The sequence below is a fragment of the Pleurodeles waltl genome, chromosome 10 (assembly GCF_031143425.1).
Source record: "Pleurodeles waltl isolate 20211129_DDA chromosome 10, aPleWal1.hap1.20221129, whole genome shotgun sequence".
In the NCBI taxonomy this organism is placed as follows: Eukaryota; Metazoa; Chordata; class Amphibia; order Caudata; family Salamandridae; genus Pleurodeles; species Pleurodeles waltl.
In genome coordinates, this window is record NC_090449.1 from 314,934,417 (window position 1) to 314,946,890 (window position 12,474).

Genomic DNA, 12,474 nt, shown 5'->3' on the forward strand with positions numbered 1-12,474 from the left:
GTGAATTGGTGACATTTCCTAAAGTGGAGTAAACAACGAAACCCTTAGAACCAGTGGCCAGTGTACACCTCCCTATGAGTCAAGGAGCAGAGGCACAGCAAACCTACCTCCCTTCCACTCTATAACCCTGTAAGGGAGAGTCTCTGCCTATATATCCATATATTTCCAACACTCGCTCATAAATAGCGAAACTCCCTGAGCATTACCTATTATCAACTTCACTCTCTTCTGAATTAGGAAACTCAGCAGACATGCTCTCCACTTCTGTCACAATCTCCAGATTAAAACAAGTCCCAGACACCAACATATTCACTTTTATCACTCACCTATCCTAGAACATTGCACAGTCCGACAACAATTACTTGTCCTACAGGATAACCCCCCCACCCCCCCAAAAAAACAACAAAAAAAAACAACGCACAACATTCTCTAGATAGCAGGGCAAATTTTCCTAAAATGAGCACTGTCACACACAACTGTGTGGCTCAGATCAGTCTTTCATCCATTCCTGGTCTAAAGAAGAACACAATACCCAAGCTATACATTCTGACTGTACAGCTCCGAGAGCTACCAAACATGATGTCAAAGCACCATGGGAGTCCTGGAAGCACCAAGGTACGTGGGAACACTGCAGGCCTTTTTGTTTCAACTAGAGTTGAAAGCATTCCAAATCTTTGAATGAAATGCTGAGGAAAATATGAATTTGCCAGGCGACTGGATCTGGAATTAGATTCTTAGCTGTCCTCATTTCTTGGTGGCCCCTTTGGGTCCAACTTGTAATGCCTATTATCTTTGATACCACATTGCTACCAAATAGCAGTAACCATGGCTATTGGTAAATCCAGATGGAGAACTTAATGAGAGCATTACTAAAATATATTTATAAGGCGCCCTTATAATACACCCAAGTTTTATCACTACCATCACATCACCACCAGAAACAATCACTTAGTGTGCCACTTGAAGAGCAAAATATATCACCCAGATATCATTCAGAGTAGAAAGAGAAAACAGCCAGAGGCCTGCCACTCTGCACAGTGTAGGAGTTAGTTGTAAAGTAACCTCCTACCTGTGAGCCAAAACAAGCTCCCTTGCTGCAGGGAACAACCAAGTAAATAAAAAATCTCTTTACGGAAACAGAGGATAGAGAAATGCCTGATGCAGAAATAAAACAGTAGTTTGTATGAGAGTTACAAGGAGATTGGAAAGTGAGAATCTGATCTAAAACATACACACAAAACGAGAGAGATCATCACTTCTGTGGTCACCTACATAACCTAGTATGGCTCCTTTTTTAAAAGCGTCCTAAAAGAATGCCCCCTTATATTTATTCTACTCCCATTTCAGTCAAAATTTACCATGCTCCGAGAAGACGGTGACAGCGTCTTAACTGCAGTTCCAGTAGAGCGTTCTGTTCTGCACATTCTTCAAGTGCACAGTTAAGTACAGAAAGTAACCTGCATTGAACAGAACAAAGCACATGTTCACTTTATTCATCACATCTACCAGAATAACGTCACTGCTTGATAAATAAGTAATCTCCTAACCAAGCAAACTGTTGGTAAATGAGAAACCTAGATTGCCTATACAAAATGAAGGCACCGATGGAATGCCCAATTTATTTCACACAAATTCTGTTTTTGGGAAGTGGGTGGGGGGAGGGAATGTTCAGTCGGTTTACAGTACAATAAAAAGGCATCCCTGGTGTGGTTACTTCTTACACAATGGCAAGTGCTAGGTCTTCGGTCGGGAATACAATAATAAGAGACACAGGAACAAAAGTGCACATAAAATGGAAGCCTTCAATGATAATTATACATTTTATGAGGGACATGTGATTTGTTTTTTTTTTTCCTGTTTTGGAGACGCTTGTGATATTCATGTAGTCATTATAAATTCAAGATTTTTGTTTATAACGGGCCGTGAGTGAGTTGCAATATGACCCACCTGGAGAGTGTCCTTTTCTGTACAGCTCTGCCTTTTTGTTGACCAGCATACCCAACAAACAGTTGCTCATCCATACGAAAGTCTTTAGTTCTTTCGAGATAAAAACTCAGGGCCATCCTAGGATCCAACCTATGGAGTCTCTTCTTCTTTAGACGGGTGGGGAGGAGGGTAAAAAGCAGGAAGAGTGATATTCTGCCCTAAATGAAAAGGGGTGACAACTTTCGGCAGAAAAGCAGCCCTGGTTTTTAGAACCACTATCAGGGAAAAACACAGTGAAAGGAGGCTTAACGGAGAGCGCCTGAAGCTCACCAATCCTTCTAGCAGAAGTAATCGCGATCAAGAAAACAGTCTTGAAGGCTAAATATCTCAATGGACATGAATGCATGGGCTCGAAAGGCGAACCCATTAAAAATGTTAAAACAAGATTTAAGTCCCACTGAGCCATGTGAAAAGGAGTAGGAGGAAAGCTATTCACCAAACCCTTAAGGAACCTATGTACAATGGGAGACACGAATAAAGATGGCTGATCCGGAAGGCAAAGAAACGCTGACAGAGCTGCCAAATAACCCTTAACTGTAGCTATAGCACAGCCTTTCTTTGCCAAACTGAGAACAAACAAAAGTACATCTGAAAGATGGGCCTTTAAAGGATCTTTTTGGTTCTCTCCACACCACAACACAAATTTTGCCCACCTTCCGGCATAAATAGACTTAGTGGAGTGTCGCCTGGACGATAGTATAACATCCACTACATCCGGTGGGAGAGAAAAAGAACTCAGGTTGCCCCGTTCAATCTCCAGGCATGAAGGTGCAGGCTCTGGAGGTGGGGGTGTAGAACCTGCCCCTGCGATTGAGAGAGGAGATCTGCCCTGAGCAGGAGACGGAGCGGAGGGCACTGAGAGAGTTGAAGTAGGTCTGTATACCATACCCTTCTCGGTCAGTCCGGTGCTACCAATATGACTTGGGCCCGGTCTTGACGAACCTTCCTCAAAACCCGAGGAATCAAGGGTAGGGGGGGGAAACGCGTAAAGCAACTGGCCGTTTCAGGACATCTGAAACGCGTCCCCCAACGCCCCTTGCATCGGATACTGGAGGCTGCCGAATAACGGGCAATGCGCGTTCTCCCGAGTGGCAAATAAATCCACCTGAGGAGTACCCCACATCTCGAAGATGTGGAGGACTACATCCGGATGGAGACGCCACTCGTGATCTAATGAGAAGTGACGACTGAGAACGTCCGCACGTACATTCAACACTCCGGCCAAATGATTTGCCATCAAGCAAATCCGATGGTCCTGAGCCCAGGACCAGAGTCGTAGGGCTTCTCGGCAAAGAAGATACGACCCCACTCCTCCTTGCTTGTTTATATACCACATCGCGGTAGTGTTGTCCGTCAGGATCTAAACTGACTGTCCGGGAAGGGAGGAAGGCCTTGAGCGCCAAACGTACAGCCCGCAATTCCAACAGATTGATATGCAACATCTGTTCCACTGGAGACCAACGACCCTTGATCTCCAGGTCCCCCAGATGAGCTCCCCACCCTAGAGTGGAAGCATCCGATATCACTGTGGCCACCGGAGGTGGTAGTGAAAACGGTTTCCCTTGGGAAAGGTTGCCTTCCACTGACCACCAATGAAGATCCGCTACAGCGTCCCTGGAGATCTTTATTGAATCCCTGAGATCCCCTTTGTGCTGGAACCACTGTCTGCAGAGACACCACTGAAGAGCCCTCATATGCCAGCGAGCATGAGTGACCAACAGAATGCAAGAAGCAAACAGACCTAGCAGGCGTAAGACTTTGAGGACTGGAACTACCGCTCCTCTTTGAAACAAAGGAATCAGTGCCTGAATTTCCCGCACCCGCTGAGGCGGGGGTTAGGCCCGAAACCCTGTTGTGTCCAATACTGCCCCTATGAACAGGAGGCGTTGAGAGGGCTCTAGGTGAGACTTGGGTACGTTCACCGAAAAACCCAGATCGAACAACAACTGCGTTGTCATTCGCAGATGAGACAGCACAATCTCTGGAGACTTGGCTTTGATCAACCAATCGTCCAGGTAGGGAAAAACCGCTACCTCCCTCTTTCTGAGATGTGCTGCAACAACTGCCATCACCTTTGTGAAGACCCGGGGGCTGAAGTAAGACCAAACAGGAGGACCGCAAACTGGTAATGCTGCGATCCGACCACAAAACGGAGATACTTCCTGTGCGACTGGACTATGGGAACATGAAAATACGCGTCCTGCAAGTCGACAGACACCATCCAGGCTCCTTCGTTCAACGCCAACAACACCTGCGCTAGGGTCAGCATTTTTTATTTCTCCTGCCTGAGGAACAAATTCAAAATCCTCAAGTCTAGGATCGGCCTTAGACGACCGTCCACTTTGGGAATAAGGAAATACCTTGAATAACACCCCTGACCCCTTTCCTGCAACGGTACCAACTCTATAGCGCCCTTTGCCAACATGACTACAACCTCCTGTTGCAACAACAGAAGATGTTCTTCTGAACAAAAGGAGGGACGGGCAGGGAAGGGAGGAGGAAACTCCTGAAAGGGGAGAGCATAGCCCTTTTCCACAATTCCTAGCGCCCACGAGTCTGTTGTAATTGACCTCCATTGCTGCAGAAAAAGACTCAATCTTCCTCCTACAGGAGAAGTGTGACTGATAAAGTGGGGAAAACTAGGGCTGCTTCTGCTGCTGTCCAACCGAGGAGGATGAAGAAGAAGAGAGCTGCTGGGCTGGACCTCTAGCCCTGCCCCTACCTCACCCTCTGAAGGCACGATAGGGCGGGTTGGCAGGTTGTTGGGCATAAGATTGAGACCTACGAAAGGCAGAACCTCTAGCAAACCCTCGAAACCTACGAAAAGGCCTGTACAATGTAGCAGAAGGGGTCTGCAAACCCAGAGACTTAGCTGTAGCCAGACAGTCCTTAAACCGTTCAAGGGCAGAATCTGCCGTCCCCAAACAGCTTTTCCCCATCAAATGGAAGGTCCATTAAAGTGGATTGTACTTCCGACGAGAAACCCGAAGACCTTAGCCAGGCATGCCTTCTCGTAGCCACCGATGTTCCCATGGCCCTGGCTATAGAATCCGTAGTATCCAGGCCAGATTGAATAACCTGCTGTGCAGCCGCTTGCGCATCCAAGAAAAGGGCCCCAAAAGATTTTCGCACTTCCTGTGGCAGATCTTTTGCCATCTCCTTCGCAGAGTCCATCAGGGCATGAATGTATCTTCCTAGCACACAAGTGGAATTGGTAGCTTTCAGGGCCATGCTGCAAGAAGAGAAAATTTTCTTCGAGGATTGATCCATCCTCTTGGATTCTCTGTCTTTTGGAACACCAGGGAATGTACCGGGGGCAGATTTAGCAGAACATGATGCCTGAACCACCAAACTCACCGGAGTCGGGTGGCAAGATAGAAATGATGGATCTCCTGGGGCACTCCTATGCCTTCTCGCCACTGCCCTGTTCACCGCCGGAGATGTCACCGGCTTTTTTTCACAGGTCCATAATAGGCTCAGTCAACGCCTCATTAAAAGGCAACAAGGGGTCAGCACTGGAGGAAGAAGGATGAACAATCTCTGAGCAGGTTAGTCTTGACTTCTGCCGAGGACAAAGGCAAATCCAGATAGTCAGCCGCCTTCCTCACCACAGCATGGAAAGAGGAGGCCTCCTCAGTAAACTCCCCCGGAGAAGCAATGCCCCACTCCGGGGAAGTATCCAAACCACTTGCAGTGGCAAGTCCTTGGAAATCATCAGAGGCTCTATCTCACCTTCCTCAAGCCCTCTGTATTCCTCTTCTTCCAAAAGCCTCAACGCCTTCCTGCGTGATCTTAAATGAGTTTCCAGAGCCGGCGTTGACAAGGACTCCATCGACGCCGATGATCTCAGACCTTGAGTTGGTTCTGGAAGGCTCCCGGATTCGGCAGATGACCTCCTCGACGCCGAATGTGAAGAGGGAGATGGAGCCGGTCTGGATGAGGACACCAATGACGCCGGATGGCGCGGAGAAGGAGTCGGATGAGAAGCGGACGGATCCACAGTCCCAGGCGAAGGACTCCTGCCAGGGGAAACCCCTGGCGCGAGACCACCAGGCTCTGAAGGGCAGAAGGGCATGAATGGAGCAGCCCTGTACGAAGCCAGCGAGCCCAAATTGAATGCCAATGGTACCGTGGGACCCGCGGTGCACCAGCAGGGGCCATGGCTTGAAACACAGCATACATTGCATTCAAAAATGCGGCCGGATCCGTCCCTGGAGTCGGGAACGCTGGGTACTGCTGTGTAGACGTCTGGGGAACATCAGGATCCCTCGGCACCAGTGAGAAACGAGGACTACCTTGAGTGACCTCATAGACTGAAGGCGCCGGTGACAACCTCGGACTCTCTGGCTGAGGCGTGACCGTAGGACTCATCTCCCACGTTTTCTGGCGCCGTGACGAACGAGACCTCAACCTCGACCGACTCCTCGATCGGCTCCGATCCGAACGGCGCTGAGAGTTATGACGGCGCCGAGAGTCATGACGACGACGCTTCTTATGTTTTTTGGGAGAAGCATGGGAAGAAACCTTCTTGTGTTCCTTCTTCTTTGCCTTGGCCAAGAAGAGCTTCGCTTCTCGTTCCTTCAGAGCTTTCGGATTCATGCTCTGGCACGAAGAACAGCCTTCCACATCATGCTCAGAGCTCAAACACCAAATACAATCCGAATGGGGGTCGGTCACTGACATCCGACCCCGCAATCCCTACACGGCTTAAAACCGGACTTCTTCGGAGGCGACATTGTAACTTCAAGAGATCGCTACAGTAACCAACGGGCCAGGAAGAAAACCGTTGAAGTCGAATGCACGGAAAAAGGAAAACTGACGTTAGTACGCCGATGGGGACCTCTTATTGGCACACTGACGTCAGACGGAGTCACGCGGAGCCGTGCCATTATGACGTCCTCGTCGACGTAGACAGCTAGGAAGAAGACTTTCCGTCGGATGCTGGCCCAAAGATCGAATTCATAAGGTGAGGAATCCACAGGTAGTTGTATCCATCAGAAACTTTCACATTGTGGGGGTTGCTGAGTCTACCAACACTGGCCCCATGAGCAAATATGCAGAGCAGATCCTCACCGGTTTGTTTGGCAGTGATGCATCTGGCCCCTCCTTTGCTGTGGAACGGGCACACCGCTCTCTGGCCCCCTTGGCCGGCCCCTGGGACTTCCCTCCACCCAATCATTGCATGCCTCTTCAACTATCAGGATTGCGACGCTGCTCTTAGGCTGGCTCGCGACATGGCCTCTCTACAGATACAAGGCATGACATTATCACTGTACTCGGACTTCACGCCTTTGGTTCAGGATGCCCTGCGCAAATTCGCTGATGTGAAAACTACTTTACAGCATGCTGTACCCAGCACAGCTGCGCGTTGATCCAAAAGGCAAACGCCACTTCATCGACACTCCAGCATCACTTTTTTGCCAGCAGCAGAAGTTGGGCCACCCTCTCTGTGGTGCTATATACATTTGAAACTCAATATTGATGTGTAGGCTGGATTGCATTACAATGCTAATTCTCTGTCTGATCTACTCTTAAGCGGCCAGCTCCCCTCTTTGATGGAGCGTTGCCACCTCCACAAGGTGTACTCCATGTTCTGGTGTGGTTTGGTTTTTCTTTTTCTCTTTTATGGGATTAGGAGAATTTGCTGGACTTTTGGATTCGGTCGTGGGTGGGGGAGATAGAGGGTGTTTCAGTTACTGTTCAGTATAATGTTGCAATGTTTCTTAGTTTTCCTATCACACGTGTTGCTGGACGCCATGCCTATCATTTGTTTATTGCTGATCCAATGCTGCATGCATGGCTTAACACCCCGATTACCCTTGCAGTTGACATCACACTCACTACGTGGAACATTAGGGGACTCAATAACCCTAGGAAGGGTTTACAGGTTCTCACATATCTGAATAAACATGGCAAATAAACTTGATTTCCTGCAGAACACTTCTCTAGCGCCCGTGCAACTTGCTCTTTTGCTGCGCAGTGGGGTGGGAGTCACAATTTCCCTCACTACAGTTCATAATCTAGGGGAGTGTGCATCCTAATCCATAAAAGTTTGCCATTTGTGTACCACAAATCGCTGTCTGACCTGGAGGATCAGTATCCGATTGTGCAGGGGACCCTGTTTGAGCTCCCATTACTATTGATAAATGTTTACGCACCTAACGCCGATTCACCTGACTTTTTCCCATAATCTGCTGATGCAAGTGGGTTGCTTCCAAACTGCACACATCTTATTAGGTGGCAATTTTAACCTTACATGTCAACTGCACCAAGATTCCACAGCTCCTCCTGCATAACGAGGCATAAATGTGAGACCTCGGCTGCACTGCCTTTTAACGAATTTGCCACTTCTTTGTAAATGTATTTTTTTAATGTATTTTTAAGATCGTTTTTTATATCTGCTTTAGATCTGTTTTAAAATTTGCACTTCGTTCATTTAATTGTTTTTATTCCGAGGTCGGGTTCGGGCCTGTTAGAGCCCGCCCGTCCTCCATTAAGGTGCCTTTTCTGGGAATTAAGCAACAGGTTAGCAGTCTAGTGCTGCCTGTCACGTGGGGGGCATGGGTAGTGGGAAGGGGCCATAACTCCGGCGATGAAGCGGGCGCGCAGCGAGGCATAAATGTGAGTCCTCGGCTGCACTGCCTTTTAACGAATTTGCCACTTCTTTGTAAATGTTTTTTTTAAATGTATTTTTAGATTGGTTTTTATATCTGCTTTAGATCTGTTTTAAAATTTGCACTTCGTTCATTTATTTGTTTTTATTCCGAGGTCGGGTTCGGGCCTGTTAGAGCCCGCCCGCCCTCCATTAACGTGCCTTTTCTGGGAATTAAGCAACAGTTAGCAGTCTAGTGCTGCCTGTCACATGGGGGCGGGTGGGTAGAGGGAAGGGGCCATAACTCCGGCAATGAAGCGGGCGCGCCTAAGGCAAGCCCGTCTGCACCCGTCCGCGCACGGTCGAGGACGGGGGTCTGCTCGGGGCACGAGTATCTCTAGGCGTATTTATTACTCAGGACCCGCGCTTCGGGCTAATCTGTGCAAACATGTGCTTCTGCTATATTCAGGGCAGATTTTTCAGCGGGCTTGTAGGGATTGTGGTTGGGCCCTGATGTTCCCCCAGCCAGTCTTGACACTAGAAGATTCGGGTTTGATTCTACCCAAGAGGCTGGAGGTAATCAAACCTGTTGTCTACGCATTGATAAATGCGCGGTCACTGGTAAAACATAAGACCGAAATTGCGGAAATGATTATCTCAAATAAAGTGGACTGCCTTTTTATAACTGAATCATGGGCCAAGGCAGATTCTAATCCGGATTTCATCAAAGCTTCTCCTAGGGGTTACTACTTCTTCAGACTGGATAGACCAACAGGCATGGGAGGAGGGCTGGCCATTATTTGCAGGTCTACTCTGTCCTGCCAATGGGAACCAGCCATTTCCCCTCATAAGTCTTGTGAGGGCTTGTATTTTAAAATTCACCAGAATAATTACACTCTGATTGAGGGCCTTTTGATATATAGACCTCCAGGCTCTGCTGCTTTGTTTTTGCTAGATTGGCCCTGTCTTATTGAACCAGTGATTGCGGCATCTAACTGTATTATTCTGGGTGATTTTAATCTACACTTTGATAATGTTCAGCTTCCCTATGTCAGAGAGCTGGTGAACTTGATGGCGTCTTTTGATTGGATTCTCTCAGTCACCTTGGCTACTCATCAGGCAGGACAAATCCTTGATGGGATTTTTGCTCGCCCAGAGGATTTGGTGTCTGTGTCCAATATTCCCTTGGCTTGGACTGATCACCACCTTCTCTTGTTCAAAAGTATGAAGGGGTCGCCTAACCAACAGATAAAATCAGGTAATAAATCATTGAGATTATGGAATCAAATTACAGAGTCTCAGCTGGGCCCGGCGCTAAAGGAAGGTTGAGAGGCTGTAGGGAATCCTCATTTGCCTGCCCTGGAAGTTTTCAATTCAGGTTTAGCCCTTGCCATGAATAAATTGGCCCCGGCGCTAATAAAGCCGGAGGGTAGACCCAAGAAAACTAGTTGGCCTTGGTTTAAAAGTGATTTGAAGGTGCTCCAGAGGAAGTACCGTCAACAAGAAAGACGATGGAAGCTTGACCGTAATGAAACAGAGAAGGATTAATTAAGAAGTGTTTTAAAACTATATAAGGTAGCCTGTTTTGAGGCTAAAACATATATTTTTTCTACTAAGATTAAAAATGCACCTAATGCGCCCAAAGATCTATTTAAGGTAGTTCGCTCGCTTATCACGCCTCCTGTTCCGCCCACCACCTCTCCGAACTCTCAGGCAACTTGCAATCAAATGGCAGAGTATTTTTAAACTAAAATTCGGCAAATACATACAGATTTCCCCTTGATGGATCCCTGGATTACCGCCATGGATTTGCCAAATCAGGATACCCCGCTGCTTACTTGCTTCCCCCCGCTGCGGCCGGACAGGATTAAAGAAATCCTTATGGGGATTAAATCGGGTTCACCTATGGATCCCTGCCCACCCAGCATTTTGCAGATGATTCATGATTTGGCGGCTCCAAAACTAGCCACCATTTTTATGGATGTGATATCCTCAGGGGTCTACCCTTTTTCATGGAAGCAGGCCACCGTAATTCCCCTTAGAAAGAAGGCCGATCAAACTGCCTTTGACTTAAGCAATCTGCAACCCATTTCCCTGCTACCGACATTGGCTAAGATATTTGAAAAAAACATTAATTATGAACTGTCCAAGTTTCTTAATCAGGCTGGAGGCTTTGCTCAGTCCCAACATGGTTTCAGAAGGGCTCATAGCACAGAATCAGCGTTACTAACATCTGACTCCATCCGGAAACTTCTGGATGAGGGGCAGGGCGCAGTTCTTGTGCTATTGGATCTTTCTGCGGCATTCGATACCATCTCGCCTGATATCTCGCCTTTATAATGCTGGAATAAGACATGCAGCACTTAATATCTTGGAGTCCTTTTTAAGTGACAGATCTAACATTGTGAGCTGGGAGGGATTTAAAGCTCCTTCCTTCCATTTGCCATGTGGGGTTCCACAGGGCTCGGAGTTGAGTCCTACGCTTTTTTATGTCTATGTGGCACCCCTGGTAAGACTTATTCGATCATATGGCTTTACTCCATCCTCCTATGCTGATGACACCCAGCTTATCATTCCAGTGTCCAGGAGCAACTGGGAGGAAGTGGCAGAGCAGTTTAATAGCTGCATGAAGGATATCAATCAGTGGATGAGACAGAATTGGCTTAAGCTTAATACCAACAAGACGGAGATTGTCTTGTATGGTTGCAGTAAGGATCTGTGGGGTCCGCGATGGTGGCCGGATGAATGTGGGCAATTACCGATCCTGTGCGGTGCGACTAGAAATCTAGGAGTGATCTTTGATGAAGTATTAAGCTTTAAACCGCAGGTTAATGCCTTAGTTAAGTCTTGCTATTGGACCCTGTAAAATCCTGAGGAAAATGTTACCGTTCTTGAAGCAGGAGGAAAGAATCACGGTTATGTTAGCATTAATCATGTCCAGAGTGGATTATTGCAACTCGTTGTTATTGGATATTGATGAGTGCACTCTGAGGAAACTGCAACTAATTCAGAATAATGCAGCTCGTATGATTCTGGCACTTCCACGTTTAGCGTCGGCTTCCTTGAGCTTAAAGTGTCTTCATTGGCTTCCGGTGGGCAAGAGGATTATTTTTAAATCTCTCTGCCTTACTTTTAAAGCACTATATGGGGATGGTGCGGAACACCTGGTGAACAGACTCCGGTGGTATCGTCCAGGACTAGTCCTAAGATCGGAGTCCTAAGACTTTCCTCATCCAGGTCTGTAGGACGCGCAGAGTTAGGTGGGGAGATAAAGCGTTCACAGTGGCGGCTGCCAGATATTGGAATGGTTTACCGCTTGATATCAGGAAAGAACAGAATTTCTCGATGTTTAGGAAGAGGGTGAAAACTTGGCTGTTTCCTCGGTAGGGCTTTAGGCTCTCAATCGTCTTCTTATCCTTTATGTCCTCGAGCGCTTCGATGCCAAGGCCGGAACGCGCTATATAAATGCCCATATACATACATACATACATAGATACATAGATACATAACGAAACCCCGTTTGGTGAAAGCATTACGTGCGCTGATGGACATTTTTCATCTTACAGTGGCCTGTCGTGCTCACAAACCCCCCCCCACCCCACTAATGCCTACACCTTTTATTCTAGCCCTCATAATGTAAGGTCTTGCATCGATCACTGGTATGTCTCTCCAGCCCTGTTCCTCTGGGTTACAGAAATTTTGCATCTTCCCCGCACATCGTCTGACCACTCCCCAATGTTGGCAACTCTGCGCGTCCCGACCCAGTCCCCATCACTCTACTCATAGCGCTTCCCCGCAAATGCGCTGCATGATGCAGTGTTGTGCTCTGAACTGTGCAACGCCATTTCCGAGTATTTGACTCTTAATGCCAGCACTGTTAAATCACACGCTACCCT

The 12,474-nt window shown here is 47.6% G+C and overlaps 1 protein-coding gene across 4 annotated transcripts in view; it reads right to left on the reverse strand.

Annotated features, from left to right (window-relative positions):
- The window catches only part of TEDC2 (tubulin epsilon and delta complex 2), a 327,490-nt gene that overhangs the window by 272,726 nt on the left and 42,290 nt on the right, over window positions 1-12,474 (reverse strand). For 3 of the 4 annotated variants that reach the window (XM_069210499.1, XM_069210496.1, XM_069210498.1), the window contains exon 3: window positions 1,359-1,457. The exons of the other annotated variant lie outside the window; for it this stretch is intronic. In XM_069210499.1, the coding sequence (XP_069066600.1) occupies window positions 1,359-1,457 (99 nt within the window). The remainder of the gene's footprint in view (window positions 1-1,358; window positions 1,458-12,474) is intronic. 4 annotated transcript variants of the gene reach the window in all.